The sequence below is a fragment of the Protopterus annectens genome, chromosome 5.part1 (assembly GCF_019279795.1).
Source record: "Protopterus annectens isolate FY-2018-M chromosome 5.part1, PAN1.0, whole genome shotgun sequence".
NCBI lineage: Eukaryota > Metazoa > Chordata > Ceratodontiformes > Protopteridae > Protopterus > Protopterus annectens.
Window position 1 is genome coordinate 625,166,597 of NC_056736.1, and position 25,355 is coordinate 625,191,951.

At 39.6% G+C, this 25,355-nt stretch overlaps 1 protein-coding gene across 1 annotated transcript in view; it reads left to right on the forward strand.

Annotated features, from left to right (window-relative positions):
- The window catches only part of HSPH1 (heat shock protein family H (Hsp110) member 1), a 322,955-nt gene that overhangs the window by 281,084 nt on the left and 16,516 nt on the right, over positions 1 to 25,355 (forward strand). The window contains exons 14-17 of the mRNA XM_044073239.1: positions 8,340 to 8,465; positions 13,209 to 13,316; positions 13,405 to 13,524; positions 19,867 to 20,028. Of these exons, the coding sequence (XP_043929174.1) occupies positions 8,340 to 8,465; positions 13,209 to 13,316; positions 13,405 to 13,524; positions 19,867 to 20,028 (516 nt within the window). The remainder of the gene's footprint in view (positions 1 to 8,339; positions 8,466 to 13,208; positions 13,317 to 13,404; positions 13,525 to 19,866; positions 20,029 to 25,355) is intronic.

A 25,355-nucleotide genomic window follows, 5' to 3' on the forward strand; every position in this document is an offset into this window, starting at 1 on the left:
TGATGTCCCTCAAATGTAAATAAGTACAATGCTTCCACATAAGTGGTATTTGTCCCACTAAAAGCTCTGCTTTGTTATATTGCCATATGTACCACCCATTCAGTGCTGCAATTGTGTTGACAGATGTAAAATATCTAGTATTACAGAGCCTGATACCTTGCATGGAGTTTCCTAGAGTCTTAGTCAAACTCACCATATGTTTAAATCCTGAAAAAAAATGGGCACTTGTGTCCTCTTCTATAGGACATAACACAAATATTTTCCAAAATCTTTCCATAAGAAAGGTCCCCTGACAAGTATCCCAGTGTTTATTCAGAATATCCCTGACCCTAAAAATGTTAATATGTTATCAAAAACCTCAACTACTTAGCTGTTTATAGGGTCTATATTAAATTTTCGAAAGCCGACAATGTAGAATCTGACATTGTTGACACGAGAATAGCAAAAGTGCAGAACAACGAACGGGTAAACGGGAAATCTCTGTAAGGGGAGATTTCCATTTACTTCAATGTGGTGTGGTCTCGGAGTTGGTATATTTAAGTAGCGGGGGGGGGGGGCACAGCCCTCCTGCTTACACCCTTTAATTTTTTTTTTTTTGCATTTCTTTTTTACGAACATTCGATGTTTTAACAGATCACTAAAGGTCGACCTTTAGGGATTCAAACTGTTAAACATTCGGTGTTTTAATATAGATGCGCATATATATATATATATATATATATATATTGCACCTTAGTATCGCATATTAACAAAGCTGAATAATCGTGCATGTTTACCATGGTATTACTTTCATGCAACAGCTTAAAATCATATTTCTTATCTCATATTTAAAAAGTGTATGGGTTTGCTTTTGATGCTCATCATTTCAAATACATCTACCCCTTAAAACTGTGCATGTGGAATATTATTTACCCCATACGTAGGATGGCAACTCGTAGCCATAAGAATGGCATTTTATGAAAAGGCTTCTTATATATCAGTATACACACGAAACTATGGGTGAAATAGTTATCTGCACATTCAGAAACTGACTAACAAACAAATCCACTGGGTACATAAATTATATACCCATGCTATTACCATTTATTAAATATGAGACACTCTTAAAAATCATGCATATTTCCTTTCCTTAAATCCCAGCAGTTATCCAAATAACATCCCTAATTCTAAATAAGTCAAAAATCAGTTAAATGTTGGGTTTTGAGCTATAAATTCAAAATATTCTATAATAACTGCTTACTCTACCCACTTCTCTATACATGTATTAGTTTCAACTTTAAAATGCCTAGTTGGATCTAAATTTTTGACAGAACTGTAAAGGTGACAGTTGTCTGTCTGCTTTTTGATATTCAGCACAATCCCATATAATCACTGCCCCACGTTTATCGGCTTTAGAAATAAGTTTGTTTTTAGCCAAATCTTTCAAAGCCTGCTTTTCTTTCTTTAAATTATATTGATAATTCCTAAACACTGATTTATGTTCTAACACTAATTCCTGCAGTACTTGTTGTTCAGATAGTCTGACTGCTGGGTGATATGGGGGATTAAAACCTGATTTTTTAAAATAAAGTGACTGTAAATCATTTAAATCATCAACATAATCCAGTGGTCATGAGTATTCCTTACAAGCCTTTTATGTTTTTGTTCTGCATAAACATCAATGTGTTTCTTACACTGCTTCCAGCTGATGGAAGTTTTTTAAAATCAGATTATCAGGGTATGTAATACTAGCTATTTTACATTTGTCAGTACATCCTGTGCCTGTGATATTAGGCACTTTATTAATGGTAGCACTGAATGGGTGGTACATATGGCAGTATGTTTTGGTTTAATTTCTCCAAGTCTTGTGTGGAGTTTGAATGCTCTCCCTATGTTCGTGTCGGTTTCCTTCGTGTGCTCCAGTTTCCTCCTACATTACAAAGACAGGCAGCAGGTGGCTTGGACACTGTAAATTGGTCAGAGGCGTGAGTGTGCTTGTGAGTTTGGTGCGGATGAACTACTAGGTGATTGTCATTGTTGAAGTGACACCACAACCTCAATGCAGGAATGTGGAAAAAAGGGTTGTGACTGGATGGATTTTGGGTTTCTAATACCATAATGGGAATGGACCCCATTCCTGTGATTAAAGTTCATGAAATTAATATTGTTTCAGTCTTCGATGCTAGCTAGAAGTGCTCAGAATTGATTCCTACATTTCATACAGAGTTGCATGTATCGGTAACATATCTAAGTATGATTGTAAGTTCTTTTTTATGAGACCCATTGCTCCTACTACTGTTGGAATTGTCTGCGTATCCTTCTTCCTCATTGCTCTGTAAATCCTGGTATTTTATGACTGTCTTTCCGTATATAAGACACGGTAGTTACTGGTTGTAGCAAATTCATTGATCAGTGCCACTTTTGTCTTTTTATGGAATACTGTATCTGGTTTTCTCGCATCTATTTTTTGAACTGTTGGTAATGGGTGATCTCATATAAACAGCATTTTTTATAATGCTTTATGGTGCATGTTGCCAATGCTTCTCAGCTACTTCAATATTAGTAATGTTTGCATAATCCCAATGTAGTAGTCTTGCCACGTTATGTCTTTCAGTATACAGTCCCTCTGCCATTAGTGTATCACACCCAGCAACAAGATGTACGACTCCAATTCTTTTTTACAAAACCGGAATTTGTCTGTTTCTCCCACGTGTTCAATGGACTTTATAAACCGTGTGCGTACTTCACTTTTCTGGGACACCATTATTAACCTTTAATCGTTTGGTTTAAATTCACCTCACATTAGCCAAATCCTGCATTCAGTCCTGTTGGGCATGAGGTTGTTCCAAGAGCTTTCTGTACTTGCAGCTATATAGGTTCATAGGTTGGTACTAGGCTATCAGCCCTAGGGCCTATACAAGCCTAGCCATAACAATTCCCTGGCTATTTCTTCCCACACTATTTATTTCCTGGACCCCTGTCTAGCAGAGCGACTGACGTGATCCCTGGGATGAATTTCCTTTCTCCCATCCAATCGTGAAGGTTCCTTTTGAAGAGGGCCAAAGAGGCACTCTGCTTGACATGTATGGGCAATCTATTCCAGAGTTTTTTGAAATTTTTGAATTTTACACATTTCTTGCCTTCTCTTCTGATCCTTCACCTTATATTTATTTTATTTTTTGGCACATTCAGTTGCTGCCTGATTTTTATCTATTTGTGGTTTGATTTCCATTCCTGCTTGACACAGATATGCTTCTGCTAAACTAAGCAGGAAAGTCATCTTAGACTTATTTTCCTTATGTTTTAAAACTTTCACTATGTTTGGATCTTTTGAGGTCAGCAGATACATATGCAGTCGTATGATCAGTTCTGTTCATATAATCAATTTAGAAGAGGCCCATACCTCCTTTAGAATGGGGGATATATAATCCTGGTATACACTGATTTTCATAAACCATTTGATAAGCATGAAGCATTTTTCTTGTTGAACTGATCCAGTACCTTTTGGAGCCAGTCACTCCAAAACTCTTAACTTGGGACAGGAAGAGCAAATTGGTTATAGCTTGGACTTTGTCCCTAGATGTCAGAGCTGTTTTCACTATTAATTTTAGTCTTCTAAAGTATTCTTTGCTAAGTTTTATTTGCATTTGTTCATGTGTTATTGTCGATCCTTCATCAGTTCCGAAGTACGTATACAGTTCTTTGCTATCATATTCCTGTCCCAAACTGATGTTTTCTTGGTGCTGCAGTTTTCCTGCTTTAAAGGTTGCTTTTGCACATTTATCAAGACCAAATGACATTCTTATATTGTCTGAGAAAGCTTGGACTACTTGTAACTATGCTTTCAGTTCATCTGACTTAACTATACAATTTTAAATAATTCACAAAAAGAAGACAAGTCTTTGCACTTTGTTGTTTTCGGGGAGCCAGATTGCAGCTATGACCTAATCTGTTAAGTACAGCTTAATGGGTTAAGGGCAAGACAAAAGGGCAGCAATGAGAAAGGTCATCCTAGAAAATTGCCCCTTGAATTTTTATCCCTGGAATAATAATTTGTCTTTGATCATGACTTCATTGTAAAGTGGTTTGGCACTTGTTTCATGGTTGCTGTAATGTAATCTGTCAGTGTAAGGTGTATCTTAAACACTCTTTTATCTTGTCTTTTATCCATGAATGTGGGATGATGTTAAATACCTTTTTTTTGTAGTCTGTCCATGCCATACTTAGATTCCTCCCCTTTCAAGTTCTTCATTACTACTTTATTTAACAAATGATCCTTTGTTCCATATGACTTTTCTTTTGTTACCCTTTTGTTCTGTTGCCATGATTGAGTTTTTTGCCTAAATGACTATAAATTCTGTCAGCATCAATTCCAATGTATAGTGTGTACATCATCAAAAGGCAAGTTACTGCTCCGTAGTTTTTAGGCTCTCTCTTAAGAAGTAGTAGTATTTTCCTGTTATCCAGATTGGCATCTGTTCCGGGTGTGCATATAAGTAATTCTTACTCAAGGCTAAATCTTCATGTAAAGATGTTAGTACTTTTAGCCAGAAGCTAGGTACTGCATCTGGGCATGGGGTTTTCCAGTTAAGATTTTCTTAATTGTGTTTAATTTTCTCTGGCCGTTACTTCATCCCATTTCATATCCTGTACATTTGAATTTCTTATTCTTTTTTTTTTTTTTTTTTTTTTTTTTTCACTTCTTTCCATTTAGTATCTTTCTTATGTTCCACAGGATCTTCATAGATATTTCTCTGAAATGTGTTTTCTTCTATGTTTTGATGATCTTTCTATAACTTTTGCAGCGTTTCCCAATTCTCTATAAAACTTTTTGGTTCATCGGTAAATTGCTTATTTTGTATTTTTCCTTTATATGTACCCACCTATCTTTCTAAGTTTTTCTGCTTGTGCTATCTTATTTGCGGTAGTATGCAATAGATCCTGTTCTGATACTATGCGTTACTTTTATCACGTCTATCTTCGAGTATTTTTGTTGATCTGTTCCCTCTTCTGTACTTTTCTAACAGTGACACTTCTTGTCTTAATTGCTTTATAGTTTTCTCTGTTCAATACTTCCATGATGGCATTTGTTTTCTCCCCTTTCTTTCCCTCATTGCCGTGTGTTTCCCTCACTGCCGTGTGTTTTTATGGTAAGATTTTATCTGTTACTAATTTAACTGCGCAGTAATATATCTTATTTACTTCTGTTATTTCGCACAAATTTCTGTGAACAGTCCTGATTCCTGTGTTCATTTGTTTTATCAGACTTCTAATATTTTGGATCTTATTGACTTTCTGTAGTCTGTTTCTTTCTTTGATCTTAATATGCCTATCCATCTCTATTAAATCAAACAGCTCTTCCCTTAGATCATTTTCTTCTAAACTGGGTACATTCTTTGTTCTTCATTTCCGGTGGGCATTTTACAGAATGTTCCAGAGCATCTTCCTGTGCCATATTCTGTTCAGTTTCATTCTGTTTCATTCTGTATCATCCATTGCTCTGTGGGAACTACTGGCCTATCACTCGACAACATTTACTGCATCAGAGTTGCCAGCTTTCTTGTTCCCTCCCTTGCTGTACAACTCCACTTGAACTTTTATACGGATTTCCTGCTGAAGTCTCCAAAGTATGTTCATATGGCAACAGATCAGATGCTTCATACTCCACTGGTTTCTTCTTAATTTGGGAATTCATTGCTCTATCCTGCTGTGATGTTGTCTGAGTTGGATTTTGTACAGTACATCCTTCACGTCGCAGGTAATCCGTAATCTCAGTTTCTATTTCTTGTAACTTCTCCATTACTAAACCTCCTTTCTAGTTTGCTTCTTTGTTTTCTTATTTTTTGTATTGTAAACTTTTCGGATGTTTTTGCCTGTATTTCTTTTCAAATATTTTTGTTGCTGCTCTTTTTGTATTGCTTGGTTTCACTTTCTCTTTTGCATAAATATTGCACTATATTAAATTTCTTTCTTCATGTCTCCTGCTGCTCTGGTTTCTCCTTACTGGAGGACTCATCGTTCCACCATGCTGTGATGTGGACTTTCTACACCAAATTCTTCACTTCACAGGTATTCCATAACTTCAGCTGCTATTTTTTAACTTCTACTTTGCAATCTTATTTTTTTATATTGTTAAATTTTCCTTATCTGGTGCCTTTGCCTGAAATTATGTTCTAAAATCTTTGTGGTTGCTTTTTTGGCTTTCTCCTTCACATAAATATTGCACAATATCAGGTCTCCGTTTCTTTCTCATGTCTGTATTTCTTTTTCATACTCAATGTGGAGCTTTTTATGTGGGACAAATGTCACTTAATGTCACTGTAGAAGCATCAGCTGGAAAAGGGAGCATTTATATAAACATAGTGGGGCTGTTTTTACTCTTATAGGTATTGATAAGGTTGTAAGTACTTAATTTAATAAATTAAATCCTATTGAACTGAAATGGGTCATCAATTTGGGAGCATCTGTATTGCCACGTTTAAATGAAACAGTATAAATATTTCTAATAGTAATTTATTTTTTATCCTGTTTTTAATAAAAAGCTACTAGATGGCAGTATATGATTATGCATTTATCTAGGATTAAGGTATTAAACAGGAACAATTTTGTTATATACACATGAAAAAAGCATTTTTGTTAATATGTGCTTAAATTTTGATATATGAATTTGAAGTTATTCAGATGGTAAGCATTTTTAAAAAAATTAACTGTGTTTTGGATGTCAGACCTTTATAAAATGTACATGTGACCAGGAAGTTGTGTTTCAAAGCCGGATTTACTTGTATTTTTGTGTAATTTTTGTTCTTTTTGTAGTGAAAAAGCCTCTTGAGGCAAAACCATGCTCTGCAGCTGTTATGTCTGATTAAATGAGTAAATACAGATTCCTAGTGTGCTTGTGGCATTTGTTTAGAGGTTCTTTGCATTGTGGGCTTCTGTGCATCGTTTTGGTTCCATGCACAACTTTAATATTTTCTTAGCATTGTCTGCTGGCAGGAAAGCTCTGAAGGGTTCCGCACCCAAACTTGTCTTTGTCATCTCAGCTCAAGCTGCTTGACAGTTTTGGGTGCATACAGGGAGCCATAAAGCTTTGGAAGCTGGCTGGCTGTTTACTCTTTGCGTGATATAACCCATACAGCTAAAGTTACTGCATCAATGATCATTTGAATATCTAGTGTTAAGTTCAATTTACACAGCTGTACATTCTCAGTATTGACAGAAGGACAGACTGACATCTGGTCATCTGTGTGTTTATGTTGTCAATGCATAAGATTGTGGCATACATTGCCATGGGTATCGGTGCAACTAGGAGAACGGGGACTTCAGGAAAAAGATACCAAATGCTGATCCTGGAGAGGCTGAGTACAAACTGTAGTACTCATCTAGGAGGCTCCTTTTTATCTGCTGTTTACGATATTTAAATGTAAAGATTGCATATAGTATGAATGACCCCACTCTTGCACAGTAAAGTGCTGTGTAATGGAATAGAGGGGAGGACCTCTGTAGCAGTCTGCTTGTTTTATTATTATGTATGTTTTGTTTTACTTGGACATCTGAAATTCTGTGTGCCTCAGCAGTTTATTAGAAAAACAAAACATTTGAGGGACAAGGGCAAAAACATGAAGAAAATTAGGGATGTTTTCAAAAAGCGTGGACAGTTTGGAGGAATGGTTACAAGCAATATGATCAATCTTACTGCCAGTAACGATACTTCTGAGCTGTCAGAGTTCTCAGAATGTCCCGGATTTTTCTTAGTTTACCCTGTCCCTCGTAAAATACATGTAGGGATACCACTGAGCATTTGTGAGTGGGAAGTCCAGCCACTCAATACATAAGTGGCCAGACTGCTTTGTATTGGTGTAGGCATGCTAATTGAGCTGTTCAATCAATGTACGTGTTTTGGAATTGTAGTAATCCTTTAGTGTATAATGGACAACTTTTTTTTGCTTTCCAGAATTGTTTTGGATTTCCCAAGTGTGACGCTTAAACTGTACACCTGTTTAGACAGTTTATTAACTTGCGTCTGTAATTTCGTGCAGTTACTTCCGGGCAGTTGAGATTGCTGTGTCTGAGTTTTAATGGGATATTGTAGGTCCCTTGGGAAACTTCATCAGGTAACAGGCTTGTTTATTTATGATTTAGGTATGAATTTTATGTAAATAGTTACTTGTACATACCTTTGGTCTCCTGGAGTCTTGTAGAGATGAGTTTGTAAGAACGGTCTTGGCTTGGTAAAGAGTACATTTCTTTAAATTTAATATTCTTGTTTCTTGGAGGCAGAGTGTGGTTATTGTAATATGAAATGTTTTTGGTCTCTCCAGATTTCATGTAAAGTTTTTTTGTTTGCTTGTTTTTCAACACAGGGGAAAATGGTCATGCAGGACAAGCTAGAGAAAGAACGAAATGAAGCAAAGAATGCAGTTGAAGAATACGTTTATGACTTCAGGGCCAAGCTGAGTGGTCCATATGAAAAATTTGTTGCAGAAGAGGTACCTTATCATAAAATCCTTTCATTTATTATACTTAAATGAGAATGCATCTAGGTTAGGAAGATTTTAAAACTAATTGATATTTTTTCTTGTGATTCAGATCATGAAGTATTTGTAAATGTAATTCATTTGCTTTGTACCATTGTCTTATATTTTCATGCAGATATCTGAATCACTTGCCTGGTTAACAGGGGAAAAAATCATAAAGGCGGATAATTTGTATTTGTATGTTGGCGATTTTATGCATGGCAAACAGTATAAATAGATTGCTTTTTATTTTGTTTAGCTATCACTACACTTCAGTAGAGCCATCAGGATTTATTCAGTAAGCCTTGGAACTCTGTAGGAAGATGATCAAAGCCTTCTATGTGTAGACAGTGATGAAATTCGGGTAATTATGGTACTGAATAACGTAGCCTCTTTTCATGACCGCTGCTCCTCATTTCCATTTTTATTTATTCAGGTGTGCTTCTGTGATGTCATCCTGTGGCAGTGGCTTGATATGTTGCTTGGGATTGACCTATTCAGTTTTTAGTTAATCTGACAGGATCGCTCCTAAAGTGGCAAACAAATGCCAGGCAGCTCCTTCACTCTTGAGGTTGCTGCAAAATTGCTTTACTTGAAAATTTTGATTATTTTGAGTTCATCTTTAGTAAGTGGTTGTTGGAGCACCTGCCCATTTAGAAAACACATTTTGGCCATGCTTTGCTTTGGTCTTTAGATGTCTGAATCTGGCTGACAGGAGCTATAGTTTGATAAATCACATTAGCTTTCAACAGACCTGTAAACATGTAGTCCACTAGAGTTTTCTTATGAAACTGACATTACATTTATGTTATCAGTTTTGAGATGCTGTTTCTTTTCTTTTGTTTGTTTAAATATCCCTTTGCAGTCTCGCAGTTGTCAGTTCCCCAACACCCATACTCCTGCTTTATATCTATGTATTATCTTGTGTAGTCATAAAAACATATAATTTCATTATCTTTTATATTTTTTTTATCCATCCTGTAAACCCCTTGTTGGGTTGTCCTTTTAGCACCCCCTCCCCAGGTAATGGAAGATAAAAACTGATGATGACAGCTTTTGTCGTACAGGAGTCATTACTTAATGCTTTACTGTGTTGGCTTGCAGGGCTTACTGCCAAAGTGGGGTCTGTTACGCTAGCTCATTAGTGAGGGGAGGGGCCATGCAGATGCTTTTTGTACATGGGGACTGCCAGCATAAGCATTCAGTCTTCAGCAGTAGCATAGCTAGGGAGAGGTGTGCTGGTCAACTACCCCGTGTGCGAAGTGTTGGGGAGATCAGCCAATCCCAGTTGATTGCATTTGCAGTCAGATCTGAGTGTTGTACCACTCCGTATGGTCTAAACCATAGCCACTGCTCGGTCCATTTCTTTTTTTTTTTTCCTTGGCTCTTCCACATTCAATTGATTTCTTCGTTGTCCCTAACCTTTGATGTAGGCAAGCAGACTCGAAAATGCTTTTAGGTTTTTTTAATTTGAGATCAGCAAAATGCTGGATTTTCAGTGGGCTTTCCTAATTCTCCTCATTTTGAATGTTTTGCCCAACGTCATCAGACACTGTTGTTGGGACCATTTATTTCTGCTGTGTTATATTTCTTTAATGAATGAAACCCTTTGTTTCCTTTGGTGCAGATATACAGTGCCTCATTTGCATACATTTTCAAGCTTTCCCTTATGTAAGTAACAGTAGAAGTTTTCTCCAGTCTTCTAGTGTTAACTGCCTTTGCAGCACCCCCCCCCCTCCACAAAGTTTCTTATAGGGGTTACTTAATGTAGTACGTGCGTTAGTAGCTGAGCACCAAATCATGAGTAACGTGCAGTTCTGCTCATCTCCACCTGGATGGCTGGGCCTCATTGTCATTTTGCAGACAGCATTATAATTAATAATGACCTGTTTCAGAGTAGATTGATGGCAGCATCTCTTGAGCTCTTGCTTTTCATATCCTTAACTATCCAGAAAACCAAGGTCCTTTTTTGTCAAGGTATTAGAAATCCAAAACATTTATAGAAGTTTAACAAAGGAGACCAATGTCATATTAAATGAACTCATGGAGGCTTGAAAAGAATGTTTGGAATGTATAACATGAAACACATCTTTGCTGTGGAAAACCAGGGTAAATCTGCCAACAGTAGAATCTGTTTGCACCAAGAGTACAAGCCTGATACCATCATAATTCCAAGACATGGCTAGCTCCCAGAACGCATTGGCAGTTTGATACTGTCATAATTTGAGGACCTGGCTAGCTCCCAGAATGTATTGGCAGGTTGATACTGTCATAATTCCAGGACATGGCTAGCTCCCAGAATGCACTGGCAGCTTGATAACATTTCCGGTGAAAGATCCAGCATTTTATTTCACTTAACATTTAACTAATGATAGCTTCCTCTGTAGAACACTCAGCTTGAAGAATAGGCAGATGTGACTGTTTTCTTACTGGTGTTCAAGTATTGTTTTGCCAGTAACTCACTTTTTTCAGTTATTCTTTTTAGTAGTGGTTTGGATGATAAGAGTCATAATGTAACTTTTTTAAGCAGACTTCTGAATACTGGCTTGTCTGGAAGGCTGCAGAACTAATACAGCAACAGACTAATTGGCATTTTATTTCAGTTTCCCTGTTTCCTATAAACAAGGAAATAAATGACCAGTTCTCCTACAGTCTAAATTATAAAATGGTCATAGTTCATAGCTTTCTGCCCCTCATTTTAGTAACCAGCGGTTTTAATATCCGTATGTATATTTGTCTCCACTGTAATAGAAAATTTTCAACTGGCTTATATTGCCTTTTCTGGGCTACTTAAACTCTTTTAATGTGGGAGGTATTGGCCAGTGGGGTCAACAAAAAATTAGTCTTCTAAAATTTAAGATACTAAACTTATACACAGTTGTATGTTGCATTGCCTGCTATGTCAATTACCAAGGTATCAAAACAGGAAAAACACCTGTCTGCATTTCAGAAATGTATTTTCTCTTCCAAGAAAGAATGCTTATTAAGGAGTTTTACAGCAATAACTAATAGTAAATATAACCAGAACACGACTCAAAAGAAATGAATCGAAGGCATAGTACACCAACCCATAGCACATACTACACCTGGAAACAAAGGCGAAAAGCAAGCAGTGGGCCTTTGTCCACTGTTTTTAACTGCAAAGTATTGTAGAGCTTGAAAAAAAACCTGCCACCATCCTGCATGAAAGTCATCAACAAGCAGAGTCACGCCAGCAGCACTGAAAAAAGTGACTTTTTGCTAAACTTAAACATTTACAGAAAACCACTCAAGTATTCACTATGCCAACATCCTTTCACAACTAAATATCAGTATAATTTCTACCCACTCTGCACCAGCTGACGTCTGCAATAATTCAAAAGATTCTTGAACTGCACTGCCATAACTTGTGCCTCAGTTTTGAATGTGCAGTAGTTCAGTCCCAAAAGACATTAGCTTGAAGAAATGCAGTACTGCCAGTTGGCAACAACTCCATCACAAATTAGGGATGAAAAATACCGATAGGCCAATGACTGAGCTGTGATGTGGCACTGAGATACTGCAGAGATCTGCAGATGGGGGTTACAGAAAAAAATAGAACTTAAATTGAAAACTAAATAGTCTCCCATGCCTTCCTCTCAAACAGTTTATTCAGTGGATATTGTAGCTAAACTGTGCAAGAATTTAGTACATTATAAATTTGTATTCTCCAGAATGGGGAAATCACACTTGCTGCACATTTTGAATGTTTGAATGCACAAGAGCTACAATTTTGTACACTTTTACTTCAGAAAAATAATACAAAACTAGACATTACTGAGGTTGGCACAAAGTGTAAAAATACCTGGTGCCATAGCAAAATGTTTTAGCTGAGATAAAAAAAACAAACAAAACAATAAACAGTAGCAATCATATTTAAATTCCACAGGACCCATACATGTCCTGAGCTCCAGGGTTTAAAGCCAATAGCTGCAATACAAAAGCTGGATTTGCATTGCATTTGTCTGCCATCATTAAAGCCATTAGTTATGCATTTACAACTAGCAAGTAAAGTGCAGCTCTGTCAAATATAGAAAGTGCTGGGATATTTTTTATTTGTTTAACATTTGTTTACTGGGAAACTCTGACTTGGAATGAGACGATTTTCAGCAGAGGCCTGGGGAGAAATGCTCCTAACACATGTCTTAGTAATGTGGGAAGAAACCTACACAAATGCAGGACATGCAGACTGTGCACAGAAGACACCCCAGCCAAGAATCGAACCGCAGAACCTTTTGCTGTGAGACGACAATGGAAACCGCTGCACCACTGCGCCATAATGTATGTGTGGTGTGCATTTGGCACAGAACTCCCAATACTACTTGTCAAATAATGCTGCTGTTTATCAGCTATGATGTATATTCACTGGAGAATGTAAAAAAATGCTGCAATCTGTTAAACCAGCCCATGTCCGTAAAAATTAACAGGAGAAAGCACAGATAAATCTGTTGGAGATTAAATTAAACCCCGTCTTTCATGACAGTAACTGGACTGTAGAGTTTAAGTCAAAATCTGATGATTAATCCACAGTTTTAGCTTGAAAACGAGGTTCCTTGAGTCAGTTTACCACCCGAACAGCTATGTATGTTCATCTAACAACATTCTGTAATTGGCAAAGGTAAAGTGTGACTTGATTCTGCTTGTTGTGAACATTTTCAATTAGGAAATTGCATAGTTTTAATGTTTGTTTTCTTCCAGGATCATAATCGATTCTCAGCATTGTTGACAGAAACTGAAAGCTGGCTGTATGAAGATGGTGAAGACCAAAACAAAGATGTGTATGTCAACAAAATTGCAGAACTGAAGGTGAGGATTTAATCCTTTTTATAAGATTAACATTAACATCCTTAATCATAAATTTGACTCTTAAATCTGACATAAATTTTGCTTTCAGAAATTTGGCAATCCAATTCAAGATCGGTTTCAGGAGGCTGAAGAAAGGCCACATCTCTTTAAAGACTTGCTACAGAGGGTAGAGCACTATTCAAAGATAGCAGATGAATACAAAGGCCAGGTAAGTGCCAAGTTATGGTATAAGTATATATAAAGTCTTAGCTTATGCGCTGTCTTTTAGAATCAGTGTAGAAGTAATTTTGTAGACTCTTTTATGAGGAAAAGTGATCATGCACTTTTACCCTGTAAGCTTCATAACACATCTTCTCCAGAAGAGGGAGACTTAACTACTTCCTAAGCTTTCTGCAGTGAGAAGGTGTTAGAATTTCTTAAGCTGTTCTGTGCTATGGACATTGCTGAATTTTCTGTTCCTCAAACTTCCTGCTAGTGCGTAGTCAACATTATCATTCTAGGTAGAAGAACACACTGAGCACATGTGCCACTCAGATTATTTTACTAGTCACACAGTCTGGGCATTCAGGCCTTATGTTCACCATAGAAAAGTTCTCATGCCAAGTTCCCAAAATGGTGAACTCTTGAAAATGAAAAATGTTCCTGTAACCATCAGATCATGAGCTGGACCTCTGTCTGGCACTCTCTCTCTCTCTCTCTGTCTGGCTTGGCATAGTAATGTAAAATCATTGCCAATATGGTATCAGCAGCAGGAAACTTCTACTCTATGAAAGATGTCAAGGTTGTCCAGTGCATAGACTTGGTGGAAGGATCCCTCTCGGTTTTGTGCCAGATGTTGATACTGACATTTTTTTAAATGTAAGGTAGTTGCAGGCAAGACATCAGTTTAATTTTTTCTACTTGGTCCATGTCTAAAGTAGCTTTGAAAGTTGCATGCATTCCTCTCTACTACTGAGGGTCATAGTCGCACTCATCTCGTATGTCTGTATATCCTCTGTGTTAGTACCGGGTGCATACCTACTTTAGCCCCTGTGGTTCTCCCAATGCAGTTCAGCAGTTGTCCTCAGAATTGATGCATCTTCTGCCTAAGCTTCATGTCCAGTCATTTAGGACTCCCTGGTTAATGTAATGGATACTCAAAACGGTCTTCCTGTACTAGTTTGACCCACAGAGATGACCCAGACAGTGTACTTGCATTCATTGTTTGTCTGGAGGGATCTGTACTTCAAGTGCAGAACTTTACCATTTGGGAACACATTCTGATGCTAGCAGCCATCATTAAAACATAGGGGTATCAGAGATCGCTTACACAGGTATTATGGTTCTGTTATTTGATCCTTGGCACAAGGTGAGTATGAGTTGCCCCATTATGGAGCTACGGATACTAGTTCACCTTTTACCTCTGAGACAGACAAGTGTAATAGCTCCTGTCTTTATGATATTTCCTTTGGAGAGACATATACTGAAGTCCACCAATGAATGGCATGTGGTTCTCTGCTCAGACCCTCTGCGTAATTGTGCTGTTTTTTATCGTCCCACTTATGAAGCAGAATGTTATTTGACATTTGAAAACATCTGCATTATTTTCTTCCTGCTCCTAAAAAATAAGCTCCTAGTGCATGCAGGGGGGGGACCTCGACTAAGTATCCTACAACAGACTGCTGTTTGTGTCCTGGATTACAGCTTCCTTTTTAGTTTGCCTTGGGGTAAGGAGGCTAAAGTTTGGACAGAATCTGCCAGAATGTTTTGACCTTTGTCTTTTTGGGGCTTATGTCCATCAACTGTAGTCTTCTGCAGTAGATGATGCACTAAAAATTTGGCATACGTCCCTGTAAGGATGGGAACAAACAGTCAATGTCAGCCTGTCCACACAGGGGGTGGTGTTTCAGCTTGCTGTATTGTCAACATCTATAGTTATCTGTATTGCAATGATCCAGAAAGCGCACCCACGTAATTCTGAATCAGGAAGTACATGGACAGCTGCTCAGCATGCATTAAATACAAACAAAAGCTTTTACACTTAATAAAAACAGATTCTGGTGAAAAAAAAAAACTATATATTTTTGAATCAGAAAACCCACTTTACACAAGAAAAACACTATTACTGCAGAAATGAAACCGTACATAAATACATTTTTACATGATCTTCAAACTGTTTAGAAAGAGATTCTGTTACTGCATATGCATTTTGTGACTTGAGTTCATTATAGGATACTAATTGCTTCTAGTCATAACCAGAGATGAAGCTGTAAATAATTTGTGAACATCTGAATTTTAGCTTGTTTAATATCAGACGTTGTCTTCTCTGTTCAACTCCACTGATGGGTTATCAGAGGTGGCCTATTTTCAAACTGTAGGATCCAGGGCTAAGGCTTCTCCCCTACCCATAATTCCCTTGTGTTACTACAAATGGCTCAACACTCAATGAGATAAATAAATTGTTTTTATATTCGTAGTCTGTTTTGGAGTTTTTATTCTTATTGTACCTTTCTAGGGTTACTTTATTGGATGTCTTCTCAGGGCAGAGGTGGATCACAAAAATCAAAGGTTTTAGGGTTCATTTACCGAGAAACCCTTTTTGCTCTTCTGAGCAATTGCCTGGCTGTCATGGTCTGGAGACAATCGGGTCTACTTGATCTCTGTACCCTCATGATTAGCTAACTATCACTAAAGATTCATTGGGGCAGAAGATAATCACCAAAAGCTACATTATTCCCTTTGCTTTCTCCCTCACAAAAAAAAAAATTAAATCTCTGACATCCCACCTAATCAGAGGGAATTAGCAGCAAAAAAGCAAATCATCTATGACCTCTCAGCAGACCAGAAATGATCTGAAGCCTATTCAAGATTCTTTTTGATTTCAAAAAAGACCACGGACCTTAGGCCCATTTTGGACCTCAATCACTTTCAGCTTGTGAAACAAAGACTTGAATGTTCATGGTTCCATCCACTTGAGGTCAGAAAAGAGGAAGTACTCAGTAGGTCTTCAGGGCATCTACTACCATGTTAAGATAACAAGGCAGTGCAGGCAATTTTTCCATTTTCGGCTGGGAGACTGTCATTTCAAGTTCAGAGCACTGCCATTTAGTCTCACCATAGCCCCCAGGTGTTTGACAGATGCATAGCAGCAGTGGTAGTGTATCTAAGACTGCAAGGATTCTGTCCTCCCCATTTAGATGACTAGATCCTCACTCCTTCCTCCAAGGATCTACTTATCCAGTGCAGGGACTTCTTGTTCCATTTAGCTCCATACTTGGAGATTACTGTAAATTTAAACAAAAGCCGGCTGACACTGACACAGAGTTCATGAGGTACCACTTGGACACATACCAAATTGCCTTCTGGACTCTAGTCCTCTGTCTGTCACCAAGCTTCTGAAGTCCTCTCTTCTTTAAATTCCCCAGCAAGGCAAATTCTTTTGTCTACTGGGTGAATAGTTTCCATTATGTTGGCTCCTCAGGCAAGGTTTTACATGAGATTACTGCAGTGGACCCTCTCTGTCCAGTGGTTAGTGATGCATCAAAACCGCATTCCCTGTATGACTCGCACCAATATGCAGGTGCCACATTCTTTGTAGTTTGACCTCTAACCTAGTCGCATGGGATTGACCTTTTATTTTTTCACCCAAGACAGCCTTGTGACCATGGATGTCTCCCTTCTGGAGTGGGGGCACTTAGAGACGAAGATAGTTTAAGACACATGGTTGATGGCAGTGGTCAAGCTTCATAACAACAACTTGAAGATGAGGGTAGTCCTCTTAGAGTTGCAGCCCTTTCAGGACTCCCTTTCCAAGGGTATGATATCCATACAGACAGACAACATGGCAGTGGACTGGTGTATGAAAAAGCAAGGGGGAACCCATTTTTACCTGTTATGCTGGGAAGCTATGAGGGACTGGCAGTGGACCATGTCTTTCCAATATTTTCTGGTGATAACACACATCTCGGGGAGTTTGTTTCCTGGCAGAATTTTTTCTTCTGCTTAATGAGTAGTCTCTCAGTCAGTGACAACAATGAATTTCAGTTGCTGAGGCATGCCATTCTATGATCTTTTCGGTTTCCATCTAAACACCAAGTGCAGCAGCTACTTTGCTGTGATCCACTGATAGGGGAGTCTCATAGTGATGCTCCAGTCCACAATTGGCCCCAGGTCTCTCTTATGCATTTCCCCCCTTTCCCCTTATAACCAACGTTCTGCAGAAGGCAACACCGATTCTCATTACCCAGTTCTGGCCTCGGCAGGTCTGGTTTCCTTTCTTTTGGCCTCATCTGAAACACCATGATCTGTGTATTGTATCCTCTTCCAGACCTTCTGTCTCACCCATCTGGCCAGTTTCACCGAGACTTAAAAGCCCTGAAACTAATATCATGGATCCTGCAGTTGCAGTGATGATCAGGGATATCAGGATTTCCGCATCAGTTATTCACATTTTATGTTTGTCACAGAAACTGAACACAAGAAAAGTTTACAGAAGTAAGTAGAAAAGGTTTGCTATCTCAGCTTCCTCTAAAGGTTTAGATCCCTTTTCAGCTCTCTCACCTCTTATTGTGAATTTTCTGGCAGAGGTATTGCAGAAAGGTGCTAGTTTTTCGACAGTTAAGGTTTATCTAGCGGGTGTATCCAGTTTTTATGTAAAAGACTAAAACTCCACTGTTTCTTTGAAACACTCTAAGGCATTTTTAAAGGGAGCTTTCCTTTTAAACTTTATATCAAAGACCCATTTCATCCTTAGGTTATTACTAGAAGCTTCAGACCCTAACACAACTCCCCTTTGAACTAGCAGCATTAGCAGAACTGAAATGTATGTCTTAGTGGTCATCTCATCGAGTCTGTATTGTATAATCAAAAACAAAATTCAGAGAACAGCATTTACATCAAAAATACTGTTCTGTGAATTCGCTCTTGTGGGAGGCGCAGCCCCCCCCCCCCACTCCCTGCTAATTATATACACCGACTCCGAGATCACACTACAGTGAGGAAAGGGCAGATTTTCTGATCTTCATTGTACTGCAGTCTCACTATGAACAGTTCGCTGAACGGCATTTTCAATGTAAATGCCGTTCACTGAGCTAAATTTTCGATTACATAATATAGACTCCATATCATCAGCTAGGAGAATCTCTGGCTTAGTAAGCCCTATCTTGCGAACCTCCCTACTTGATTTTCCATAAAGATAGCATATTTCTTTAGACCAGCCCATATTTTCTTCCTAAAGTAGCCTCAGAAGCTACTCTTAACCAGACTGTTAACCTACCAGTTCCTTTCCAAATTTTTCTAACAATGGGGAATGTACTTTACACTTGCTGGACTTTCACCATCAATTAAGAATTTACCTGCATCGTACCAAGGACATTAGAAAAGCAGATCAACATTTTCTTTCCTTCTTAACGACCAAATTCAGCCCATGGGGTTTCTAAAATGACATTGTCCAGGTTGCTGTCTGATTGTATTGCTTTTGTCCATAAAGCAAAGTGATTGGCTCTACCATACAAACTGAAGGCTCATTCCACTAGAACGATGACAGCCTCCACAGCTTAGTTTGCTAGAATGCCAGTACATGAGATTTGTACTGCAGCTATTTTGTCTGCTCTCCACACTGTTGTCTTATATTGTAAGATGGAAATGCAATCTGGATCCTGTACTTCCTTTGGCTCCGCCATTCTTTGGAATATCATTCCATGAGACCACCTAGGATTATTAGTAGCTGGGGAATCTGCCCCATCTGTTGAGTTGGACTGGAGAGACAATATCAGATAAGAAAGTTGTATATATATATTTACCATAATGTTAGATCTGTGTTGTCTTCCATCCAGCTCAACCCCATACCTCCCTCTTACCCCCTTACCTAAATTGTCATCTAGTAGCACTCAACTGATCAAATGGACTTTTCCAGGACCTTGTTATGCATTCAGCCTTACAGCTGGCTTCTCACACTTCTCATGACTGGTATGCCATTCAAAATTTCTTTCTTTCTTTTTTTTTTTTTTAATGCATGAGGTGTTTGATACAAGTTGGCAAACTCAGTCAAGGTATTGTACAGACATGAAGGAATCATGGATAGGGGAGGAACTGTATATCCAAGAGCTTGAAAAAAGACCTGAAGTTGGATCTGATAACCCATCTATTGAGCTGAATGGAAGAGGACTACAATATATAACTTCTTTTAATAGTGCAGATGTTATTTAAGCCAAAATATTTGTTTGTCTCTACTTGTGATGTTGTCCAGATTGCTGTCTCTTTCCACTTTTTCTTGTGTAGGGGTGTATTGCCTTTTTCTTATTTGAACAAAATGTGATTGTTGTAACAACATACAAGCAGGTAAACTGTGCGTTATCAGGAAACATTTAGGGATCTGAGACAACAAATGAAAAATGTATCCTCTAGTGAGGTACTGTACATAGATAGATGCCAAACCATTGACAAATAGTGTTCTGCTGACCATGTTCTAGTTTACCACTCAGAAATTGCACTGTGTTCTTTATAGCTTGGTAGCACTGAGTTGGGTTTATGCAACTGACTTGGTTTTCTGTGGATTGTATTGCTGTGACAGAGTGAAAAGTATGCCCACATTGATGCAGAAGACATGAAAAAGGTAGAAGAATGTGTAAATGAAACCATGAGTTGGACCAGAAATACAATGAATGACCAAGCAAAACGCAGCCTTCATGAAGACCCCATTGTGACTGGATGCACAATCAGAGAAAAACGAAAGGTAAGCAAACACTATCCACTTAACTGTAATAATGTCTAAATTGTGGTATAGCTCAGATTAAGAATAGTTTATATTCTGCATACTGATTTCATTTAATCAGTTTTGTCCCTTCCCTCATCTCCATTACCATTAAACCTGTCCCTTGTTGACCCATTTGTTCCTAGAGACGCTGGGAGCAGGAGTTATCTGTAGTCCCAGGCGTTTCAGGTTCCACTCTCCTTGGCTGCTTGAAGAGTATACTACCACTGAATTGCAATACCAAGACAGTGATACTTGGATTCTTCCATGCTTGCAGTGAAATCTGGCTACAGTGTGACAGGTTGTTTGGCATGCCAGTTGCTTTTCTTGATCCTGTCTTCCTCTGTGCGTCACCAGTGCTGTGAACTGGGCAACTTCAAGCCTGCTCCCCTTAATGGCTCTCCAGCATCCAGGTTGCCACTCAGAGTTTGGTCATAGCTGGGGCTTTATCTGTTTATACGCAGGAGCTGAAGTAAATTGGGTTTATTGTAAAATATAACCTTTTTAAATGAGGTGCTGAATACTGTCTGACCTGTAGTACCGTTTTTCCTGTGAATAAGTATATATATATAGTCTTTGCTTTCATTTGTGTAGTTAAATAATCTCATTTGAGATTGCTGAGTTCTAGATCATTAAAAGCCAGCTTACACCTACACCATAAGCACATTTCATCTTCATGGAGTGAATTTTCCTTCCTATGGAATAATCCTTACACAGCCATATAAAGCATGGCTTAGCTATTTCTCCCTTCTGTGACATTTCTGTGCTGTCAATATTCCTTGGTGTATGATTTTATTTTGAATGAAATCTTATATCACATAAGATTTCTTTTTGCTGGCTTTTGTATTATGTTGGCTATCGTATTGAGATCTTTTGATCCAGGAAAGCCCCCACAAGAGGCCTTTGTAGCCTGTTCTTAACATGATTTTCCTTTGATGCCATAAACCTGTTGATCATCTGGGGCTTGATTAATATCATTTACTGTATAGGGTCAATGATCAGCTGATAGAGGAATGTCAAGAAACCTGATACCACTTAGAGATTGAAGAGTCCTGTTAGCTGATTAATTCCTGGCTTTACAGAAGGTTTATTTTGTCCACTGTTCTTAGACAGGGAAAGAGCCTATTACAGTTTATGTATAACATGAGAAAAAACACAAATCAGATGCCACAAAGCATTATTAAATTTGGCCATGTTAAAACTTGCTTACTCATGCGACAAAGAAAACAGTCTTGGCCCTGTAAGTAAGATACTTCAGAACACCACTCAAGAGTCAATATTCAAGAGGTTAGCTGTTGGCCATCAAGCCCTCCACTAACCAGACATAGCCCATTTGTTTTCTTGCCTGGAAATTTCATTTTAGATTATGGTATGAGCCATCCAGAGGAGCCGATCAAATGGCAGCCAAGTAGGTGCCTTTTGCCATCACCAGCATTGCAGCAGTGAAGGTGATTTTAATGACCTAACCATAAAGTCTGGACTGTAGAGTATGCATTCCACATCATACAGATACCCACAGTCCTTACTTTGGATGACTGGTGAAGGAGTTAGCTCAGCTAAATGAAACCCATCAGCTTGAAGCTTTGGTCCCATCCTCTTTATAGCAGAGGCAAGGAAACAGAAGGCTTCTGTAGTGACAAGGCAATATTCAGTACTGAGTCCTCCTCATTTGGATAAAACCTGTCAAAAGAGAGTGCGCAAAAGGAAGCGCTAGGTCCTTCACTTTGGATACATCTTTGGATGAGAGTAAGGCTTTTAACTTCCCTTCTTGATGGCCCACATTTGCGGAGATCCTAGAGTTGATGCATCAAAGTGGTTCTTGGCTCACTGACCCAGTTTGTCCCAGAGAGGAACTCCACAGAAGGCTTTCATTTACATGTCTCTGACTTTTTTGGTGGTTCCCCTGCAGACTAAATGATTTCCTTGATATTGTAGAAGCTGGGTAAGAGCCCACTTAACTCAAAGTCCTTTATCTTTCCAAGGACTGGCAGCACAGAAGTAAGGCACTGTTGGCCATCTCCCTTATCATAGCTGCTGGCCTTAAGAAAGAGTTCACTGTTACAGTCTCAGATAACATTATTTCAGGCAGAGTGTTTACATATCTGCTATAAGTGTACAATAAGATCCTTAAATTACTTGTTACTTGGTGAGATTTCACTGTGATCTTGCATAGAAGACTGTAGGAATGCTGAGCAAGTTACTCCATGGAGAAGCTGCAGCATAAACTAATTTCTCATGTGTCAGCCTTAAGTAACATCTTAATGCACTAATACAGAACGCTGAGAAAAAGCTAGGTGCACACCACAGTGAAGTAAGTTCTATAGAACGCAACGGATGGAGCAGTGGCTGTTGCCATAAGATGTCATGCCTGGCATAGGCACTGTTAATTCTAATCCAACCTGTGGTTTTAGAGTTCATGTATCAGAGCGCTCCAGTTACATATGGTTTGAATCTGAAGGGAGCACTGTCTTTAGATCAAATACTGCTCTGAGTGCACCGGCTCCAACATCCTTGGAGCCAGATGACTCTCAAAGACAAAGCATCCCTGTTAGATCTGGGAAGATTGTGTCGACTCCAAGGTTTTCAGAGCTGTCTCTTCCTCTCTGAGATTTGGCACTGGATAAGCTCAGCTCCAACTTCATCTTGTCTTATTATGATGTGATAGTACACATCCTGGAGATCTAAACAGCACGTACAATCATCCCTGCACAGAAGAGGCAGGATGGACTGAACAATAACCATTCAGAACTTTGCGTCTTTACATTCTAATTCAGATTGCTTAAATCCAGAATTGCTTTCAGGTCCCCTGTTTTCTTTGGCACTAAAAAGAAGCGGGAGTTCCGAATCCTGTCTGTTTGGATGGGACCTCCTGGAGGCCTTTTTTTTTTTTTGGTAGCAGTTTTTGAACAGCTGTGTACTCTCTCTGACTGGTTGGAAAATCTGGGAGTTTCTTCCTTATGACAGGAGGTAGAAGGGAAAAGGGAATGTAATAACTTCTGAATGTTATGCTTTGCACCCGTGCATTGTTTGTGAGATTTGTTCAGGTGTCCAGATGCAGGGGAAACACGAACCCCTGCTGCCCCCAGGGATAAACAGTGAGGCCGCGCTTCATTAGCACTGATGAGACCTATCAGAGAAGGAGTCTCTCAAACTCTGGTTCTGGGGAGCCCCTCTGCCTCTGGAGGAAGTATCCCCGCTTGAGTCGTGAAAAGGTCCCTGAGATTTCTGGAACCACATTTTTTTACAAACTCCACTGATTCCTAGGAAAAAGGGCGTTGAGGGGTAGAAAATTTGATTTCAGCTGCAGACGGGGTCCTTCCTTCCTGCTCACTGTGGTTAAAGCATATCCTTCACTGATGGCCCGAACACGGAGGAACCATCAAAGGGGGCATTAACAAAAGATGCCTTGAAGGGTTCCACAATGTCGCAAAGCCTTATCTAGGTATGTTTCCAAACAGCAATGCCTGAAACAGCTGCTTGTGAGGCACCTTTTGCTGTGTGGGAGATGAGCCTCATTAATGAAGTGGCAACAGATGAAAAAGTAGCCAAGGGAGGAGAAATCTTCTTGAGATCCTCTGTAGACGTGGACTTAGTGAGAGAGTTTTAAAGCTCTGTGATCATATCTGTCTGTAAGCGAGTAAAATTTGCCAGGTAATTTAATGACCTCAGTGTCAGTGTGGCTGTGGCATAGATGTGCTTTCCAAATGTGTCCATTGCTTTGGACCCCCTGTTTGGTGGATGGACAGAGGGACTCTGCTCAGCTAGCTCCTTCTTAGTGGCTACTGCTGCAACTATGGCATCAGCGGGGATGCCCTTACTCCAGTGGGTTCTGTCTGCTGGGGGAACTAAAAATTTATCCAGGCATTTGGGGAAAGGCTCAACAGTGTCTGGTTCCTTCCAGGGCGGCAGGAAGCTAGATCAATAAGCTCAGCCACTTTGGGGGGGGGGTGACTCAAGACGTAGATGGGCCAGCCCCAAAAGTATCCAGAAACACCGACTCCTCATGAGGAGGAGTTTGGGAAGAGCAGACAACCTTCTGTTTGAGGTTTTCCAGGAAGTCTCCAAAGGGCACATAATCAGGTGGTGGTCGAGGAGATCCTGCTCCCTCAAAGTCAGTGTCTTCCATGAGAGACTCCATAGGGGAGTCTGTGTTGCCTCCTCCTGCACGTTTTCTTCTGCAGTACCTCTTCCTCTTCCATGCGTTGTTTTGGAGAGGTGTCAGAAAAAGGGGGCAATCTCACTGGGGAATGAGTATGGAGGCTTCCTAGAGTTGGCTGACCCTGAGGAGCAGAAATGATGGGCTCAGAGCTTGGACCTGATAAGGGTAGAGTGGTAAGACCCAGGATATGAGAGGATGGCTGTCTATGCAGAGAGAAGGCCATGTGTACTACCCAGAAAGCTGATGGACCTGGGGACACCTCCCCCTTCCTCGGAGCCGAGGCAGCCAAGGAGGAGAGGTCAGGGCAAACCCATGATCGAGCCCTCTAGAGTGAATCCAACTTGGGCTGTTGAGAGCTGTGGCACCAAGTGGAAGGGATGGCTCAGACACAGTAGGAGCCAAACCGAACCCCTCGTACCTGGCACAACCTCTCTGATCAGAGGCCCACCATGATCCGAAGGCATCAGACCAGAGTCTGTCAGAGAAACCACTGGAGTTGAGGAAGGGAGCTTCCTCAGATCCAACGCCGACCCTCTCTGGTATCTTGGATACTGACTCTGAGACTGCAGGTGTGATAGAAGAAGGAGACAGTAGTAGTTGGTCAGATGCAGTCACTGATTCGAGAGGGGACGGAGTTGGCAGGAGCCCCATCTGGACCTGAACCCCGAGGAATCTCCACATCATCCTGTCCATATCTGCCTCAGTCAGGCTCCTAGAGGATCTGGATGATGGCACAGATGCAGGCCTGGAATGCTCCCTAGGGGTTTCAAACAACTTCAAGGGCAAAGTTGGAGAAGCCGGATTAAAAAATTCTGGAGATTGGTTCCCAGCCATTGGATCCGAAGGTTTTGAATCTAAGCAGGAGGTGGATGGTCTGGGAGAATTAGTGATGGTTATCATGTCTCTCAGATCCAAAGGAGGTGGCACTGCCTTCAGAGCCAAAGAGGCTGGATCCAGAGTCTTTGTAGGTTTTTGAGGAGGCTCTGATGTCCTTCGCAACTTCTGTAGTGCTCGCTTTTTGGATTCTACAGAACCATGGTGTGATTTAAAGAGAGTTTGAGACCCAGGTGAAGATGAAGAGCCTGGAAGTAGGCCCTTGAGTATTAGTGTATTGTGGCAATCTGAGATGACCATTGGGTTAAAAGATGCA